Here is a 20,593-nt window from a genome sequence, read left to right on the forward strand (position 1 = left end):
ATCTCAGGTGTAGGTTCTGTTCCATCTGGCTGAGTAAAGAGTGCCATCTTGCTTGGCATCATAATTCAAATACAAGTTATATGTATCCATCCAGTTAGCTAGATTATTACCTTCCCGGTTGTTAGAGGAATAGCCCCACATGGTGTGATTCATTATTAATTTTTTAATAATGAATGCTGATCACTGTGTAACTATGAAGGAAAGAGTTAATCAAGAATAATTTATCCTAATTTTTAAAAAAAAATGAAGTAATGCTAAATAAATCACAGACATTATTTATAGTATTAAATAATGTTTTGTAAGATGTTGAAAAAAGGTGTGGCTAATAGGGGTGTGAGGACTAGAATTTTTGCTGGAAGAGTTGTGAATGAGTGGAATGGGTTGCTAGAGTCGATTGTAAAAGATTTTTCTGTTAATGGGTTCAAAGAGAGGTGCAATAGATTGTGTGGATAGTTTGGGTCTCTCGCAATGAGTCTTTGGACTCCATGGAGGTGCTCGTACAATAATAATAAAAGGTAGAAAAATTATCCGGGACTGTCTTATAACAAAGCTGATCAATCACTATCACTGATATACACATATATATAATATACACCCAATCCTCCATTTATGTGGTAGATTGGTTCCAGAAAAAATCTTAAAAAAGAATACAGTGCATATGAAAAAACAGAAGAATGGTTCCAGATGTGAAAATCCAATATGAACAATAAATTATTTTCGAAATATTTTCAAAATATATGAAAATCATTGAATAAAACTCAATTTAATTTTAATGGAATATTTTTTTATTTTAAATACTTATTTAAAGTATATACATATGTATCTTTCTTAAAGAAAATACTGTGTCACTAATAAAACAGAAATTCGAAAAGGACCAAATACACCTGCACAGGTTATTAGTTAAATTTTATTCGCTGTCACTTTCTGACATAGTTGCATTCTTTTGTGTGAGAACAGAATTAAATCACTTCGGCTGTCCCATTCATACTGCAATGACAAAACGTTTTCTTCAGTAAAAGGAACTAAATTAGCACTAATTTCCAATAATTCTGAAGGTTGGTTTTTTTTTTTACCATGAACTCTGTAATTAATCGTTGAGATCCTGTTTTGACTAGATCTTTATATAATTTTTCATATCGCACCATACATGACTCAGTTCACATTTAAACTGTTCAACTCATTCAGTATTTGGATCATGTGTAAGAAAATGACTATGCAATTTACTAGCCATTTGAAGCCTTTCTTTAATTAATCCTACAGTGAGTGGAATCTCTTCATCATCATCACTTCTTTCTTTTTCATTCAGATTCTCAAGGACAGCTTCTATTATTTTGCCATCAATAACAGCCTTGTGAACCATCAATTCAGTTCTCATCATGAACCATGGGCTCACTGCCTGCTGATCCTTTATGTCGTCTATCCATTCTCTGTATGGTCTACCTCTTCTGTTTACACCATCCATAATACCAAACACGAATGTCTTTATCTTCTGGTCCTCACTCATTCTGCAGATGTGTCCAAATAATTGCAGCTTCTGTTGTATAATCTGTATTAGATTATACAACAGAATGTTTCTCTATCAGAAGATACAATTGTATCATCTGATAGAGCTCTTCAATTGTAATTTTCTGTACCCATCCTATTCTTAGAATCTTCCTGTAATAAGTTCTTTCAAATGCCAAAATTCTTTTTCTTGATTCCTTATTTATTACCCACATTTCAGATCCATATAGTAACTGCTGAAGATGCATTGCCAGTACTCTTAGTTTTGTTTGCAGGTTGATCACCTTACTTTTCCAGATGTTATCCAGGCCTTCAGATTTGTTTTTACCTCTGCAATCCTGATCTTTATTTCTCATTTAACAGTTTCAGTGTTTTTTGTAGTTCTTTTTCGTCTTCTTCAATAATACCAATGTCATCTGCAAATCTCAGATTGTTAATTCTCATCCCATGTACTGATATTCCTTTTGTATCTTCCTTCATTTTATCCACTGCTCTTTCTAAATGTACGAGGAAAATGCTTGGTGATACTGGGTTCCCAAATCTAGTACCTCTTGTTCTAAACCATTTCCCCAAATCATCAGCTATTTAAAATGCTGCACTGCATTCTTATACACATTTTTTAATATACCTATTAGTTTTCCATTAATTCCATAGGATTCTAGCACTGCTAATGTCACTTGCTGTCAATACTGTCAAATTCCTTTTGAAAATCAATAAAGCAAGTATATATATTTTTGTTTTTTCTCCTAGATTTCTCTGCTATTAACTGCATTGTCAAAATCTGTTGAATTGTAGTTCTATCTTTCCTAAATCCTGCTTGCTCATCTGCAAGGTATGCTTCCAACTGTATTATCAATCTTTCTGTCAATATGATCAATCATCACCTTACCAACCTGACTTGTCAAAGCAATTGTTCTATAATTTTTACATTCTAGCTTATTTCCTTTCTTGTATAATGTCACTAATATTGATTTCACCCACTCTGGCATTTGCCCTTCTATCCATACCATATTACATAGGTAGTATGGTATGGAAAGAAGTGTTGGTGCATTTCTGTAACCATATTTTTGCCACCATATTTAATCATTTCTCCAGTGATGTTATCATTACAGGACTATGATAACATGTAATGTAATGACATAACATGTAATGTAATGATAACATCACTACAGTGATGTTATCATTACAGTTGTGTTTTAGCCGTCCTATTGCTTTTCTACCTCTCCTCTTAAAATGTCAATATCATACTCATTACCTGGTAGTGACATCTGCTTCAAGTTTTCAAGCAGTTTTCCCAACACTAAATCTAGCTTTTCTTCATATAACTCACATACAGTATCTTGTCCACCATTGTACAATATTGTCTTTATTCATCAATACTTTGCCTTTTTCATCATTAACTGTGGTCTGTTTTGGTTGCCACCTTCTATTAATGGTTTTAATCATTTTGTACACCTCCTGAGTTTTATGCTCTCAATAGTGTTGTTCTATATTGTTGCATTGGGCTTCTAATCATTTAATCTTATCCATTCTGACTGCTTTTTACAGTTCATTACACTTATTTCTATATTGCTCCTCTATTTGTTCTGATGTATCCCTTTATATCTTTATATCAACATTCTCTTCTCCTGTACTAACTTCAGTGTTTCTTGTCTAATTTATTTCTTCTTGATCTTCTCTTCTTCTGGTACTGTTTCTTCAAACTGTGTCTTCTATTGCCTTCATTACTCCTTTCACTCTTAGATTCGAATTTTTTTCTTTGCCCACAGTTTTAAGTTTCTCTTCTAACACTGTTCTGTACCTTCTTCCTATTTCTGCTTCACTTATTCTTGGTGTATCTCTTTGTTTCTGATGATGGGGTTTATATTTGCTTTTTAATTTCAACTTGATGTCTGCAATCACTCAACTATGATCTGAATCTATATCTGCTCCTTGAAACATTCGACACTGCTGTGCTAATGTTATCCATCTTCTTTTAATCATATCAATCAGGTTCTTGGTTTTCCTATCATTTGATTGCCACGTCCATATTTACACTCCTTTCGCTGGAATCTTGAGGACAGATCATCATCTCATGGTCCACAGCAAATTCTAACATTCTTTCACCTCGTTCATTTCTTTCTCCAAAACCATATTTTCCCATGACACTTTCTCAACCATCATTCCAACTTTGGCATTCCAATCTCCTTCAGTAATTAGTACATTTTGCTTTGGTATTGTTTCTATTGTCTCTGTCAGATCTTTGTAAAATAAGTCAATATCCTCATCTGTACTGTCAGATGTGGGTGCATATATCTGGACTATTGATATATTAAATGGTTTTGCTTGAAATGTTGCTACTATGATTCGTTCATTTTTTTTTTATGTTGTGCCCATGCACAAAAGATTGGCTGATCAACCTATGGTACATTAATACCATGTATGGGTGCCTTTCTAGTTTTTTTGTTAAGAAGGAAGCCAACTCCTACTTCGTGCTTGGTGTCATGCCCTGACCATCCATTTATCTCTCCTGATGATGTCCATCGCATCTCCACCAGTCCTAGTCTTCTTCAATATCTGCAGGCAAAAAATCATTCAAATTCCTTTCTGCCAACTGCATATGCTAATCTGATGATATTGGGTTATTCAGTTGTATGCAAAAGTACAGGATTTTTCTTTTTCACCTATTCTGGCCAAGTAGCTTTCCAACATGCATTTAAAGTTGGTTTCAATTCTGATAATGCCAACTTAGCAAGTTTGATGCAATCCAAAATAGAAAATTTCTTCCACACATCAATAACTGTCAGTAAATTATCCTTATCTAGTTTATCCAAAATGTTGGAATGTTCTTCTTATGTAGTAAGTTTTGAAGGTAGCAATCACACCCTGGTCTAGTAGGTGTATTAGGTGACAGAAAACGAAATTCCACATTTGGGTGTTCAAAAACAGGATTGCCAGGTGCATTGTCTATAATCAATAAAACTTTAAAGATTTTTTTTCCATCATATAGCATTTAACTTCTAGAACAAAATATTGATGGAACCATTCATTAAAAATTTCTTATGTAAACCAACCTTTTTTGTTTGCCTTCCAGTGCACTGGCAATATGTCAAAATCCACACCTTTCATTGCCTGCAGTCTAAGGGATCGATTAATGAGTAATGGTTTTAATATACGATCACCTGAAGCATTGCTGCAAAATAATAGTCACATGATCCTTAGCTGCTTTCAAGCCACCAACGCTTTTTCGTGATTTCACTATATAAGTTCTACTTGGCATTTTTTTTCCAAAAGGGCCAGTCTCATCTGTATTAAAAACTTGATCAGGAGTGTAGCCAGCATATTCAATAATTTTGGACAGTTTTGAAAGAAATTCCCTAGCTGTCAGCTCATCTACAGATCTGCTTCTTTTATTTTTAAATTATGTAAGCCAACCTGCGCTTGTAGAAAAATCACAATTGTTGTTTGATGTTGCTGGCTCTTTTCCTGAATCTGTTCAACCGTAATGCTTTCTGTTTGATGACATTTCCGTCTAAAGGATGAGCAATCTTCTATCCACATCACTAGAGCCTTTTCCATTTTCACTTTTATAATGTCTCTTGTATACGATGACGACTTGGCACCTAATTTTGTTCCATAAGGAACAGATTTTCTAATGGCCTCTTCATTTTTCCTAATCGTTTTCTTTATTCAATCCAAAATATTTCCCAAATAACGTTGAACCTTCTCCAGCTGCTAAACGATCTAAAATTTGGATCATAGTTTCTAAAGAAATAGCTTTTCTTCTTCTGTCTAAACAAATTATCTGACATCGTGATTAATGGGGCAATGTTATGAAACTATCTGAAAATAATAATTAATTTTACTAATTTGATATTACACATACAAAATTTAATACGTACATACTTCAGAATTTAATACGTACCTGTATAACTCTCTTGCACAAACAAAATTTTCATGAACAAAACATGTAAACATTTTGAATTGTAAACAAAAAATGATATGTACATATCGTTTTTACATATACATATGTAACATTCTAGGAAATGATAATTATAATGGAAATACCCTTTTTAACAGAACTGAATTCAAACAGAAATTTTAAAAACATGCGGCATTTGAACTGTGTTAAATCAAAATATACTGTGTAAAAATAGAATTAGCTGTATATACATATATATTTTTTTAACTATATATATATATGTATATATGTGTGTATATACATATATTTTTTAACTGGATTATAATAATAATATAAAAAAGTAACATGAGCAAATATTATAGGTTAAGTTTGTTACTTATCTTGTCAAATTCATATAGCACAGATATTAAAATTAAATTTTCATTATTTAAAAATTCTGATCTATACTAAGAAGTGCAGAATAGATTAAATCAAATCTGCTGAATTCCAAGTGCAAAATAAAAATTTAAAGCTTAAGTTAAAATAAAAGTATTTATTTTATTTATTAAGTTTTACAGAAATTAACTTTGACAAACAAAAAAAAAAATTCATGTAATCTGAATCAGAAGTGCAAAGGAACATGCATATTACTAAATAAATAAAGCAAAACTACGAAAATCAGTCTCACCTTCTTTCTGTAAGAATAGCTCCTTCAACTTAGCACGCTTGTGACCAAACTCAGTTTCTAATTCTTCTTTGCCTTTCAGTAACTCTTTCTCTCTTTGTTCAAGCGTTTTTATACGGGAATGCAGCATTCCTAGGTCTGAAGTATTTTTACTGTTAAATTTCTCCTTTCCGAGGACACCAGAATACATAAGAAGTTTAGATCAATTTGGAATTTTTGTTTATAGGCATATAATTATTTGCTATGGCAAAAATATTTAATTGAAAAAATAACAAATGTGGAACATTTTAATGTTCCCTCACTAATAATGCTATTCAACATTCAAAAATATACTAATAAGAAAATCACAAAGTATCTAGCCACTTATTAGGAACTTTGTGTTTCGCTTGTACTCCAAAACCATAAGGGATTCATGTCCATGGCTCCAAACAATGAAGACGTCATCCACATAACGTTTCCAAACTTTAGGTGTTAAAATAAAGGAAGAGATAGCCTTGGTTTCAAAATCTTCTAAGTAAATATTTGCAAGAACCGGAGATAAAGGATTACCCATAGCCAATCCATGATTTTGTTTGTATATATTATCTATAATATATACAAATTTATATAATAATTTATATAATTATCTATAATAATATAATAGATAATATATACAAACAAAATCATGGATTGGCTATGGGTAATCCTTTATCTCCGGTTCTTGCAAATATTTACTTAGAAGATTTTGAAACCAAGGCTATCTCTTCCTTTATTTTAACACCTAAAGTTTGGAAACGTTATGTGGATGACGTCTTCATTGTTTGGAGCCATGGACATGAATCCCTTATGGTTTTCCTCAAACATCTCAATAGCCGACATCAAAGTATTAAGTTTACTGCTGAGCTTGAAACGGATAATTCCTTGCCTTTTCTTGATGTCAAACTGACTCGCTCTTCTGGTAAACTAAAAATATCGATATATAGAAAACCCACACATACCAACAGATATCTGCACAGTCAGTCCCATCATTTCCCTCCTCATAAGCTTGGAATAATTTCCACCTTGGGACATAGAGCCCGTTCTCTTCTTGATGATCCAAATGAACTGCTTACAGAAATAAACCATCTGAAAACTTCTTTCGAAGTTAATGGATATTCCAAGAAAATCATTAACAAATTCCTTCTTAATCCTCCTAGACATCACTCAGAAGAAACAAATAGATTCAAAAGCAATATATCTATTCCTTACATAAGTACTGTTTCACATAAATTAGCAAAAGTTCTAAAAAAATACAATATCAGAACCTTGTTCACTCCACTTCCAAAGATCCGTTCCTTAATTAGCCACCCAAAACCTTGTCATCATCAACTCAAATACCCTGGCGTATATAAAATATTATGTGACTGTGATATTCCTTATTTCGGGCAGACAGACAAATCTGTCGAAATGCGTATGGAAGAACACATGAGAGACATTACTTACAAGAGACAGCGAGCAAGTGCATTATCTAGTCATATCCTTTTCTCGGCTAATCCTAATGATGAAAACCAAAGTCACAAAGTCTGCTGGGAAAAATCTACAAACATCTTCCATTGCAGTGACGAAATAGAGAGAAAAATTGTGGAATCGAGAGAAATCATCTTCAATCCTGTTCATCTAAATAACAACTTAAGCTACAACCTCCCAGATAGTCATTCAGCTGTAATCATGTACTGGCGTTCACGTGATGCAGCAAGCACGCACTCTGCCAACAATGCAACAAATGAAAGAACAGCTTCAAATACAACTACAACGTTTTCATGCTAATTATGTATAAAGACTGTCTATGTTGTTCATAGTCTTTTAACCCTCAATGTTCAGTGTTTTTTCTTTTATAATGTCACCTGAAGAAGGCTGTTGCAGGCCGAAACTAGTAGTGTGTTTATATTAAAACCTTTTTAATTAAATCTCGGTTCTAGTCATTCAAATTTTTTTCATAAAACTATGTATGTTAACCGAGTCAATAATCATTCTGCCATATATATATATATATTATATATATATAAAAACACAATTAACCTACTACTGAATTCTAGAGTGCACACTTATTATACTTGTTTGATCTTGAAGCAACAGGCACCGGCAAATGCTGACATGAGTCACCAGTTACTCAATCAGTTTACAGCTGACTCTCGTGTCATAACGTTCGATGAACTTCTGATTCGATGTGACTGAACAATCCTGTGTTTTCGAACTTATGTTTTTATTAACAGTTCTTTAAGTTTAAGATAAGATTTCTGTTTTCATGAAGGCTTAATATAGTTCTGTAAATTTAAAAATAAATTTTTTCATTTTGAATGCGTATGTCAAGTTCTTTCCCGCTCAACTAATTTGCTGATTACTGAAACCTGTAATTATTCAGTGCATTTGTATGTGTGTGTTTTTATGTTTTTTTTTAAACAATATCTTTCCTTTTTATTTACGTATAGTAGGTTTATTACTAAAATTTAACTGATCATCAGCAAAGCTTTCGTAATGAGGATGTTTGGGTTGTGTGTGTGTGTGTGTGAGAGAGAGAGATTGTCAGCTGATCGACTGCTTTATGGCAGGACGCGATCTCGTATTTCATTGGACATAATATATTACGAGAAAGAGAGACGAAAACTCTCTATGAAAAAAAAAATATATATATATATATATATATATATATAATTTTTAAACTTATAGAACTGTTTTTGATGCATGAAATTCTGTTTTTGAATGCTCATAATGTTAAAAACAATAAAATAATTTAAATAAATTATTTAATAATAAGCTTTACTTTTTGGGATAATTTTTTTTACAGTCAGTTACCCATTACTTTGCAAAAGAAAATGAGCAGAAGAAAAGCAGAAGGTGATAGCAAGCGCCAGTTTAATGAACTGTGGGAAAATGAGTTCTTATTTATTGTGGGTCCTTCAGGAAAACCGTAGTGCATTGTTTGTGAAAGCACTCTCTCAGATAATAGAAGACATGATCTTAACAGCTATAGAAAACATCAAGTTGAATTAGAAGAAAAACTGAAGTTAGTTCCTGGGTCTGAGTTGCAGAAAGAATATGTGGTTAAGAAAAAGGAAGAAATAAAAAAGAGACAAAATATATTTGTGAAACGAAGTTGTGAAAGTCTGGCAAGGCTGGAGGCATCTTATGAAATTGCCTTTGTGTTGGCTAAAAAACAGAAGCCTTTCTCTAATGGAGAGGAAGTTGTTAAGCCCTGTATTGAAAAATATGCAAAATGTCTTGGTGATAAGAATCTTGAAAGAAAAGTAAACCAAATTGCTCTGTCCAAGCAAACAATTACAAGATGCATCGAAGAACTTTCCCATGATGTTAATGAGCAATTGAAAGTCCATGTTCATGCTTACTTTCTTTTCTTTAGCCTTGGATGAATCTGCTGACATATGTGATTTAGCCCAATTAAGCATTTTTATAAGAGGAATTGATGGTAATTTTAACATCTTTGAAGAACTTATCGGTCTTGAGTCACTTCATGGAAAAACAAGAGGGTCAGACATATTTGACAAAGTAAAGTCATGTCTAGAAAATCAACAACTAGATTCTAGTAAGCTCATCAGTGTTTGCACTGATGGAGCACTGTCAATGGTAGGTAGAGTTTCTGGGACTTTAAGTTTACTTGAAAGGTTTTTAGGTCGTTCTCTACTAAAGTATCACTGTATTATACATGAAGAATCTCTGTGTGGGAAAACTCTAAATTTGAAGCATGTTATGATACCAGTTGTAAAGTGTGCGAATAAAATTACAGCAAGAGGGTTAAACAGAAGAGAATTCAGATAATATTGTGAACTGCTAGATATGGAATATGGTGAACTCATCCTTCATTGTGAGGTGCGTTGGCTTTCTAAAGGACAAGTTCTCAGTAGATTTTGGAAGCTGAAAGAAAGTGTTCGTAATTTTCTGGAAGAGAAGGATGAGCTGCATGAGGAAAAAGCCCTGTTGTGTGATGAGAAATGGCTATTTGATTTAGCATTTTTAGTCGATGTTACCAGCCACCTCAATGATCTAAATTTGAAACTGCAGGGCAAGAACAAATTTTTCCTAGCTTAGTAAATGACATCAGTGCATTCAAAATGAAATTAAAACTGTTCATTTCCCAGTTAGAAAATTGGGGATTTAAGTCAATTCCACATTTAAAAGAACATAGTGAATCTGTTGAAGATAATGGCAACTTTACAGAATATACTGAGAAACTCAGATTATTGCAAGAGTTCTTTAACAGTTGTTTTAGCAATTTTGCCGAAGAAGAAGACTGCATAATTGCATTTATAAATCCCTTTTCACTTACTGAACAAAAAATCTTGACGATGTCTAGTAACATACAAATGGAACTTATTGATCACAAAACCAATTCTTTATTGAAAATGAAATTTAATGAACTTCCATCACTCCCAGATGCTTCTGATATAATTAATTTCTGGCGATCGTTGCCCTGTGAACATTTTCCAGAACTGAGAAAATTTGCTCAGAGTTATATCTGTCGTTTTGGAACTACATGCAGATGTGAACAAGCATTTTCATCAATGAAAATGATTAAGAACAAACTACGGTCGCGACTGACTGATTCAAATTTGAAAAACTGTTTGATGCTTTCTGTAACTGATTTAACTCCAAACACTACAAGCTTAGCCAAAGCAAAGCAATTTCAAGTCTCAATAATTAATGTTTATCTTGTCTTTATATGAACTCCTTTTATTTAAAACTGCTAAAAGTGTCTATATTACCATATATATAATAAATCATTTATGCATAACTGTTAAATATATCCATATTACCATATTTTAAAAGAGCTGAAAAGTGGTATAAGTTTGCATGGTGCATCTTAACTTAAAAATGAAAAAAATTGACGCATGAACTATAAAAGGTTGGCCACCCCTGCTGTAGAGGGTTCAGAGATGAGTAACTAAAACAATAGGACTTTGGAGTGTTATTTGTAAGGAAAGATTGAGAGAATATACTTGCAGATTTTGGTGGAAAAGCAGAAAATAAATGATCTAATAAGAGACATTTAAGTAAATTAGGGTCTAGGTTTAAAAAAAAAAAAAAAAACAGGTGGTAATTTGTTATGTCTATAAACAAATGCCAGAAGCATCAGGAACAAAGAAGCAGAGTTTGTTGCTTCCAACAAACTCCGAAACCTGGCTATTAGAGTTGGATGTTGTAACTGGCACAGGTGTAAAGGATATAGTATTTTTAGGAATGACAGAAAAGATATTAATATATTTTTGCAATGCTACTCATGAAAAAAAATCCAAATGTGTTATTCTTTCTTCTCCTCCAATCTTGTAGATTCTTACTTTGTTTCTGTACTGATGATCTCAGTAAATATCTTTTGAGAATTCCATCACAAATTCGATTCTCCCTGTGATTCTCTGCTAGAAAGTGATAAGAATCTTATCCAATTTGAATTCCAATAATCTCCTACGATTACTGGATTAAAACATTTCTCTAGTTTTTCTGATTGTCTGAGCTCTAGAGCCGACTTGTTTTGTGCTGCCATTTTATGTTCTCCTATTCCACTAGTATTTATATATATAATCACTCCCACATGAGAGGCTACAAGAAGCCACTATCCGATCAGTTTATAAATGCTGATAAAGTCTTTATTCAAATTTGGTTATTAATGCATTACTACAGTTTTTTTCTAAAATAATGAATTTTATTATTACTTGACACCTCCAGGAAGTCCAAAGACTCATTGAGGGAGGGCATCTACTCTACAACTCTATCTCCACCACCCGCAACTACACCAATTCCATCTACTGTCCACCACTAGTTTTTTTTTTTTTTTACAGACAACCACGAACATCCAAGTCAATGGTGGGATACGAACCTGCAGCCTTTTGACTGGAGAGCGGATATGCTAACCACTCGGCCAACCAGGTCATTAATGAAGGAAGTCGTTAATACTAATGTCTATACTACCTGGAAGCTTCCCAACTAATATATGATCAACATAGAATGCATCATCATTTTGCTTTTTTGCTTATGTTATGGAAGACTCAAGAGAAACTTAAACTGCTTTTGATTCTATGGCAATTGATTGGATCTGGCACGTAGGCTAATTAAATAAACTGGTCTATAATTTGTAGCCTCAGTCATACCTCCCACCACACTTCATGGGGGGAGGTATGAAACAGGTGCCCAGTGGTGCCATTAATTCCCTTGAGTATTCTGTCAAGATACACTGTCAAGCCTTATAAACTTCATTACTTAATTCCTCATTCCCTCTTGCTTCGTTCCTTCTATACTGTAGCTTCTCATGATATCACACACACACACACACACAAGGATGAAATACTGTGGTAAACTGCTCGCTAATACTTCAACTATATTTTTTGCATCAGTTAACAATTTACTACTACTATCATTAACTAACATCATCCTTCCACAGTCATTCTTTCTTCTATTTGTCAATAAAGCCAATAAAAATCAACCACAATTTTTATTGATTTTATTGGCTAATTTCTGCTCATTTGCTGTCTTTACTAACCAAGTCACTTTCCTGACCTGCTCTTTGTACTTTTAATGCAATTGATTATGCAACAGATTTCAAATTTAATCCCTTTATTCATTCATTTTACTACTCCCTTATTTAGCCTTTTTCACCCTTGGAATACACTCCAACACTGTTGCTATTAAACAACTCTTGATCAAAGCCCAAGCATAATCTGTCTCCTTTCCATGCTATATCTCCCGGTTCTTTTCATAACTAGTGACCCTGCAGCTCCAAATATATCCCTTCTGGATACGACCCTGGAAATCACTTCATGGTTGTTTCACCAACTGTGAGAAGATTAGACACTCGATTCACAATCACATTCCCTAACGGTATGTTCAAATCTAAGATTCTCAACCTTCATGTGCTAGCTCTTCATGCCAAATAATACTGGTATAATAAAATCACCCAGTGATCACCCTTCTCTTGCTCACTAAGCCAATTTACCTATACATTTCTTTGTTCTCTACATCGCATAGCCTATAGCAACACATAACTAAATCTCATTCTATCAATTTCCACCTCACATACTACTGTTTCAAAACCAGTATTTTCCCATCATATCTCAACCTTGTGCAGGCATATTTTCCCTGCTATCATCAACTGCACTTTCACACTCCCTTCCTATCCTCACAAAAACCATCATATCCTTCCATTTCTATTCCACTCAGGATAGTGCCATCCAACTATGTTTCACTTATTCTAGTTATTTTCAGATGAAATTAACTCAATCAACACAACAATTTCATCTCCCTTATTTCTGATACTCCTGCCATTCATAAATCAGCAGAGTAATTTATTTCCTGATCTTTAACCCATATCACCCCTTATCCAGATTACCTGCTCCTGCCTGCCTGCCTTTGTTATATATCTCCCCACAAACCCTCCCATTCCTATGCTATCTGCTTACATTCATTCATTATTGCTTCCAGAATCTGCTCTCCTTATACAGTATATTGCTTCCAGAATCTGCTCTCCTTATACAGTATATCTCCCTGTTTTTTTTCTCTCTTTATCCCTGTGCAACTTGTAATCCTTCCAAATTCTCCTCTCTCACACTATCGTCATCTTTATTCACAAACAATTCAGTCTCATTTGACCCACTCTAGCACATTTACAACACCTCTGAGTTCTGCTGATATCTTATTAACATCATTCATGACACTTCCTTCCAATTGATTCACTCCAGATCCATTTAAATACATTGATCTGTTACAAGTTCCACCCTGGAATGCATTTCATGCATCAACAAATTGTGTCCATTTTTCCTCATACAGCTCTGGTAACATATCATTCATGATTTTTCTCGCTGTCTCAACTTATCACTGTAGAAATATAGAAAGTTTTATCATTTGGTTACAAAGTAAATTATACTTGACAAGAAATTATATTCTATTTAATCCTTTATCCATGTGAAGGCAAAAAGCTTTGTGTATGAAATATCTTCACCACTAGGCTACTTATATATAGAACCTGTTGACTTCATATCAATTGTGTTAGTATCCCATAATGCAAAGTACACTTCCTTTCAGATGTGTATACTGCTATGCATAACTGGAATGGTCACTTACCCAGACTGATTTCAAGCTTTATTGAGGTCTCATCAGCAGGAGTCGCCTTCTCCATAATGCATAGCAATATGCATTATTTGCTATGCATTACTGGATGAAAAATATATTAAGAAATACAGTTACTGATAATTTCCAAAATTTGGGCATAGCCAGTTCATCATCGAAGTTGAGGTTTGGTCCATGGAGGACATCAGTACCATCTTTGAAAAAAAGTTTGAATTTCTGGTTCATTCTGTGGAGCAATTTAGCTTCATTCCAAAGGATCCTATAGTTGGTATTGTTAATGTCATGTTTAGCAAAGCTAGATTTGTGGTGTTTTTTTTGAGTTCAATATATTTTGTGATGAATTAGTAATGTTTGTCCAAAGCAGAACAAGTTGCAGTTACCAGAAGCCTGATATATTCCAGCAATAACAGTTATACTTTATCATTTGGAAATGGTAACAATGAGCTGATTTGGTTGATAAGTATAAATGTGGCTGCAAGATGAAGTTTCTTTAGGACATGAGCAACATGTTCAGAGATGCCTCTAATATATGAGCTGGGTAAGAAGTCATTTCATCTTATGGTACTAGAAGAAAATGCTGATGACTTCTGGGTTCTAACAACTGACAGATTATGCAAACTCCAATCATACCATATTTCTGTGAGTAGGGATGTGCTGTTTGATGAATATAATAGCCAGAGAAATAATGTGTAGTAGATGGAAGTATATATTGAGCCATCTGTTCTTCCTCACATAAAGAAAGGATAAAGTTCCATTTAATTACATTGCTATAATGAATTTGATTTCAGGGTATAAGCTATTTTTTGTAAGACATCTAATTCTTGATGTGATTTTTTTCCAAATGACGAAAATATCTATATAATGGAACCAACGAGAAGGTTTTGGATTTATGCTGGAACATTTTACTTCTAGATGTTCTAAATAAAAGTTAACCAAAGTTGAGGAGCCCATTATGGTTCCTTCAATCTGTCTGTAAAGTTTCCTGTTCCAGCTGAAATATCCTGAGTTCAAAATGAACTTGGGTCTTCAGTGTCTGATGGAAATTCAGAAGATAGAATACCTAAGATATCATTTAGAGGAAGTCAAGTTTCAATTCTCTAATTCTTAAAATAAATTCAGACTTTTTTTTTATACAAGAGTAGGAATAGTCCATAAAGGGAGTGAGGAGATATGAAAGAAACTTTAAAATTTTGTTAATTTTGTGCTGAATGTGAACACATGAATGAGTTTGTCATGGTTTGATGAGCTTTGTGTGTGATAGTGTGTACCTTCTATGATGAGCCTTTGATTACATGGATATCTGACATTAATAATAATAGAAATAAGTTATTTAAAAGGCATGAAAATTATGGTTCATATCTCTTTCTCGGAATTAAAATCTATCTGCAGAATCTGTCAAAGGCCTTGGCAAAATCTAAGTATAACACTTTATGTGCATCTCACTAGTCCAATGTGTTCATCACTTTGCTATAATTCTATCTTCCTAGGAAAGGTAAAAAAACATTGTGCTCAATGTTATGAAAAAAAAATCCAAATATGATAAACATTTTGGAACAATTGCAAATCTGTAGCCTTAAACTATGAAATTAACTTCATCTTCTGTCAAGGGATGATTACAGGGATCAATAATCCCTTATTTTTTACTCTACATATGTGTTTTATTACAGTTTCTATTACATAGTTATAGGCCATTCTATTCTGTACAACACTGAATATCACTCATTAGCAATGATGATATTCTGATGGAATCCCCCTTAGCTGAGCAGATACTATCACTGCTCTCAACCAATAAGCTGACAGCAGGGTTCCAGGTTTGAATCACAATGCATCATGGATGAAAGCTTTTAGGTGGTTGTGATATCACAGTGGTGTCGAAAATCATCTCCTTGTGTGCAAGTTGATTAGAGGTCTGAAATGGCTTGAAAGAGTTTGATGTTGAGAGTTAAATGTTTGGTCTCTACAACAAGGCAACTGGATTATTTAACTATTATCCCCTCCACAACACTAAAACGTGTTAATAGGTTTCCAACATTTTATGGATAGGACTGACACAGAATTATATAAGTCTAAAATCTAAATTTTTATTTGCCCATTAATACAAATTAAATACAAAAAAGTTTCTTGTTAATTTATATTCTTATATACGTTGTCAATTCCTTAATGTATAAGCTTGTCTACGAGAATTAATACAAATATATAAATAAACCAACTAGTTTCACCACAAATATGTATGGCTTCCTCAGTGTGAAGAAAAATGTAGAGTTAGCAAAGTTTATAAACAAAGCTTGTAGTAACTGTTGTAGTATAAATAAATAACAGAAACATATAGAGACAGTGCACGATGACTGGCTGAAAAGTTGAAATCTGCTGTGTGAAGAGATCTGGTAAAAGATTTCCAGATTCGCTTAGAATTAGTCATTGGTTCTTATTGAGAAAGCTATGATAAAAAAAAAAATGACCATGGCAGATTCTTTTATGGCACAGAGCCCTTGTTCCAATCAATGTCATGATGTGTGTGGGAAGAATGATGGGCTAAATGTTTCTTCTCTATTATGAGTGACACTCTCATCTCAAAATGTTTTAATAACAAGGATTGTTATTAAAACAGCACTTTTTAAAACAGGAACTGACTGAGTCCAAATGTTTATCAGAACCTAGGACTCGAGAGAATTAATTCTAGAAATCTCAGTTTATTAGTTATTGATGCGATTTTATTTTATATTTTTTTTACACCTCAAAACTAACAAAAAAGGCTGCAATAAACATGGATAAACCTCTCATATAGAAACAATGTATAAAGCAGATAGATGCAACTCGGAGAATCCCATGATAAAACAACCAGAATTACATACAAGAAGTATCTGGAGTGACATTTAAAGTCTAGCAGGTATTGCCACTTGCTCACGGCACTAATGTCCTGAGCAAGAGACAATTACTATTCATTTCAGTGTTTCTACATCATACTACTGGTGTTTTGCAATGGAGAGCAAGTTTGCATTTAATGAATTTACTAACATGTAAATTAATTATGGATGTGCCAAAAGAAATGCTTGTGAAACACATTAGCTTTATCATGAGAGTTTGTCTGGTCACAGAATTCCACACCCAAACATTCCCTCATCTTCATCACTGTCTTTTTGAGCATGTCAGCTTCTGTACCACAAAATGAAGGAGATGGAGAACCATGAGCATTCAGGAAACTGAGGAAAACATACTGCATCTAGTGGTACAGAATCCACACATTACCATAAAGAGCAGTGTTTTTCAAACTGCTGGTAATGAAATCAATTTAGTAGGTAACAACCAGCATTATTTAATGAAACAGAATAAAAACTATTACAATGGATCTCTTTTACAACATTAGGAGAGATTGGCCTCACAACAATGCCTGTTACACTTGCATATTTAAACATGTATTTAAATATTAATAAAATCATATCTGATATTAACTTGGTTACATTTTTATTTTATGTAGTAAAGGGTATGTATTGTTTAAATTTAATGTATATATGTTTGTGTGCACACTGGTTCATGATGCAAAATATATTTTTACTGTGAATGGAAGTAAAAAAAAAAGTTCAAAAGACACTAATGTAGAGGAAGGCAGTGGAACTGAGGGGTCTCTCTCTCAAGCAGGAAGGTCCTTCATGAAAATCAGATTTACTGTACCATTTCCCATTTCCAGTGGTTCAAGCACTTTTTACCAGATGATTATCGTCAAATGGTATTTTGTAAGTGGTTTCTCTACAATGTATGCACAGAATCAATGAGACTTCTCTCTTGTATACTTTTCAAAGTTGAAGTTTATTTGAGTTAGTATGTGAGATATCAAAATCCACATACAGTTATCCAGGTGAGGACATCAGCTGCAATTATCCATTAACATATGGACAGGCATCTTTGGAGTCAGAAATCTCTGCATTTGGAGACAGGTTCACAGGACCTTTGTATACCATGACGTCTTGCAAAACCAAATAGAAAACATCTTCCATAATGTCCTTTGGTAAAGAAAAGAAACATGGTTCATGCATGACAGAGCTTCACCACACTTTGGTCATGAGGCCCAAAGATATTTTGATCAAAGGTTTCTTGAAAGACAGATTGGTTGAGGTAAACCAATTATGCCTACTCAGTCACCGGACTTGGACTGCTGATGAACTGCAAGAATGCTGAACATGATGGCACTGCTATCAAAAACCAGCCAGCAGAGAACTTTCAAGTGCATGAGATTATTTATGGTGAAATATTTCAACAGATGAGGCCTGGCAACAGAGATAACTTTGTAAGGTTATGTTAATCACCCTGTATACACATACAAGGTGTTTCAAAATGGGGTATACAACTTTGAATGACAACAGAAGGTACATAGTGATAGATGAACAATTTTTATTACTGTGCAAATGTAGCATAACACTTGAAGTTTCAACACAGAAGTTAACGTTTGATATGGCTTCATTAATTCTGCCGACATCCCATCTGTAATCAGTTCCTTGCTACATGCAGCAGAGCATATCTGACGTGACTTCAGCAATGGTGGCAGTAATTCTGGAATGCAGCTCATCCAAATTGACTGGTGCAAATACTTAATCTTTTGCAAAGCCCCATAAGAAAACCTCTTGTGGGGCATGCAGGTGTCGAGGTACAACCTTACGTCTGCCAGGTAACAAGGAGGTGCTCCGTCTTGTGAAAATGTTAGCGTCCGTCGTGGTTATTGTCATCTAATTGTGGTATTAGATACCCCTTGTAGTATGTCCAGATATACACCACCAGTAATGATAGACTCTGAAAAAAAAAGGGTCCATACACTTTCTTCTTGCTTATAGTGCAAAAAATGTTAGCCTTTGGGGGGTGCCGCAAACATGTTCTACGATGGCATGTGGATTTTCGCTTTCCCAAATTCTGCAGTTGTGTTTACTTTTCCACTTATGTGAAGAGTGCACTCATCACTAAAAACAATTGTGTCCAAAAAGCCCTCATTTTGTTCTATCTTACTGAGCATTTCTGTACAGAAATCCTGGCTTATCTTCTTATCGTCTTTCTTCAAATGTTGTACAAGGGTAAATTTGTAGGGCCTTAAATGTAGAAGCGGTTAAAAACATGCCACACAGTAACATGTGGAATTTCAATTTGATGAGACGCCCATTTGGTTGACTTTACAAGACTTCTCTGGAAGCTTTCCTGACTTCTTCCACAACAGCATTGGCAGCATATGGCCTTCCCGTTGACCTTGAATGAAGCACAGAACAGCCTGTTTCCACAAAATTCTTGTGCCACATACACATAGATCGTGTGCTTACTAGGTGATTCTACATCTGTAGGGAATTTTACAGTTACCCTTTTGTGTATGTGTAGCACTGTGCAAATTAGGCATCATATCAATGATGACTACTCCCCACACTCATTTCCTGAAAGCCTCTGGAACTTGCATTTACTCCCAGACAGTGCAACTGATTGGTTAATTGAACTGTCAATCTGTATATTGTTTTGCTCATTAATTTCTTGTATTTTTATCCATAGGCTAAATAAATAAATCACTTTTGTCCACTTTTGAGTGTTATTTCTTGCAATATGACCTGTCCATTGTAATTTGAATCTTTTAATGACTGTACCAATTTCTCACACCTGGGTCTGAGTCTGACCCAATTATTTCTTTTCTGTCTTGAATAGTAATACCAAGCAGTGTTCTTTCCATTCTCTCTGGATTGTCCTCAACCTGTTGGCCAATTTTTAGTCAAAGTCCAAGTTTCACTTCCATAAATACAGCTGTGGGAATGGATAAGATATTTGTTCACATTTTATGAGAATGTGCATTGAAATTGCCAATGCCTTTGACTAGGCTGCTTAATTTAAGTCTCAGCTATGGCAAAGTTCCAGGAGAGTGGAAGAGGGGAAAAATAATTCCTTTGCATAAAGGAGAATTAAGTCTGTGGTAGCAAATTATAAATCAATTAGTATCTCAGGAGTGGTGATAAAAGTACTGAAAAAGTTGTTCAAAAAAAGAATTCAGAGGATGGATAAGAATATGATTCTCTATGAGGGGCAGCATGGCTTTGTGAAGGGTCAGTAATGCCTTGGTAATTTATTAACGTTTTATAACATATTGACAGTTGAACTAGATAAAGGGAATGGCTACATTATGATCCTGCTAGATTTTGCAAAAGCCATTTGACAGGATACTACATGGAACTCTGTTATGCAAACTGCAACAATGGGGATGGATATCAAAATGGTGATATTGATAAAATAGTGGCTGATGGATAGATATCAAAAAGTAGTATATGGAGGAGCAGAATCCAGGAGAAGGTGACTAGTGGTGTACCACAGGGCTCTGCACTTGGACCACTGCCGTTTAATTTGTTCACAAATGATATAGGAAATAATTTGAAGGGATATATTCAGTTGATTGCTGATGATGCAAAGTTGGGTAGGGTAACAGT

The 20,593-nt window shown here is 34.1% G+C and overlaps 1 protein-coding gene across 2 annotated transcripts in view; it reads right to left on the reverse strand.

The window, feature by feature from the left end:
* LOC150102033 (rab GTPase-binding effector protein 1-like) overlaps positions 1–20,593 on the reverse strand; it is a 555,334-nt gene that overhangs the window by 488,446 nt on the left and 46,295 nt on the right. For both annotated transcript variants that reach the window (XR_016549014.1, XM_090400151.1), the window contains exon 2: positions 6,072–6,206. Coding sequence is in view for 1 of the 2 variants with exons in the window: in XM_090400151.1 (XP_090256277.1) it covers positions 6,072–6,206 (135 nt within the window). In the remaining variant the exon portion in view is untranslated. The remainder of the gene's footprint in view (positions 1–6,071; positions 6,207–20,593) is intronic.

Source organism: Typopeltis vanoorti, chromosome 11, assembly GCF_054136105.1.
Source record: "Typopeltis vanoorti isolate ZY-2024b chromosome 11, IOZ_Tvanoo_1.0, whole genome shotgun sequence".
Classification (NCBI taxonomy): Eukaryota; Metazoa; Arthropoda; class Arachnida; order Uropygi; family Thelyphonidae; genus Typopeltis; species Typopeltis vanoorti.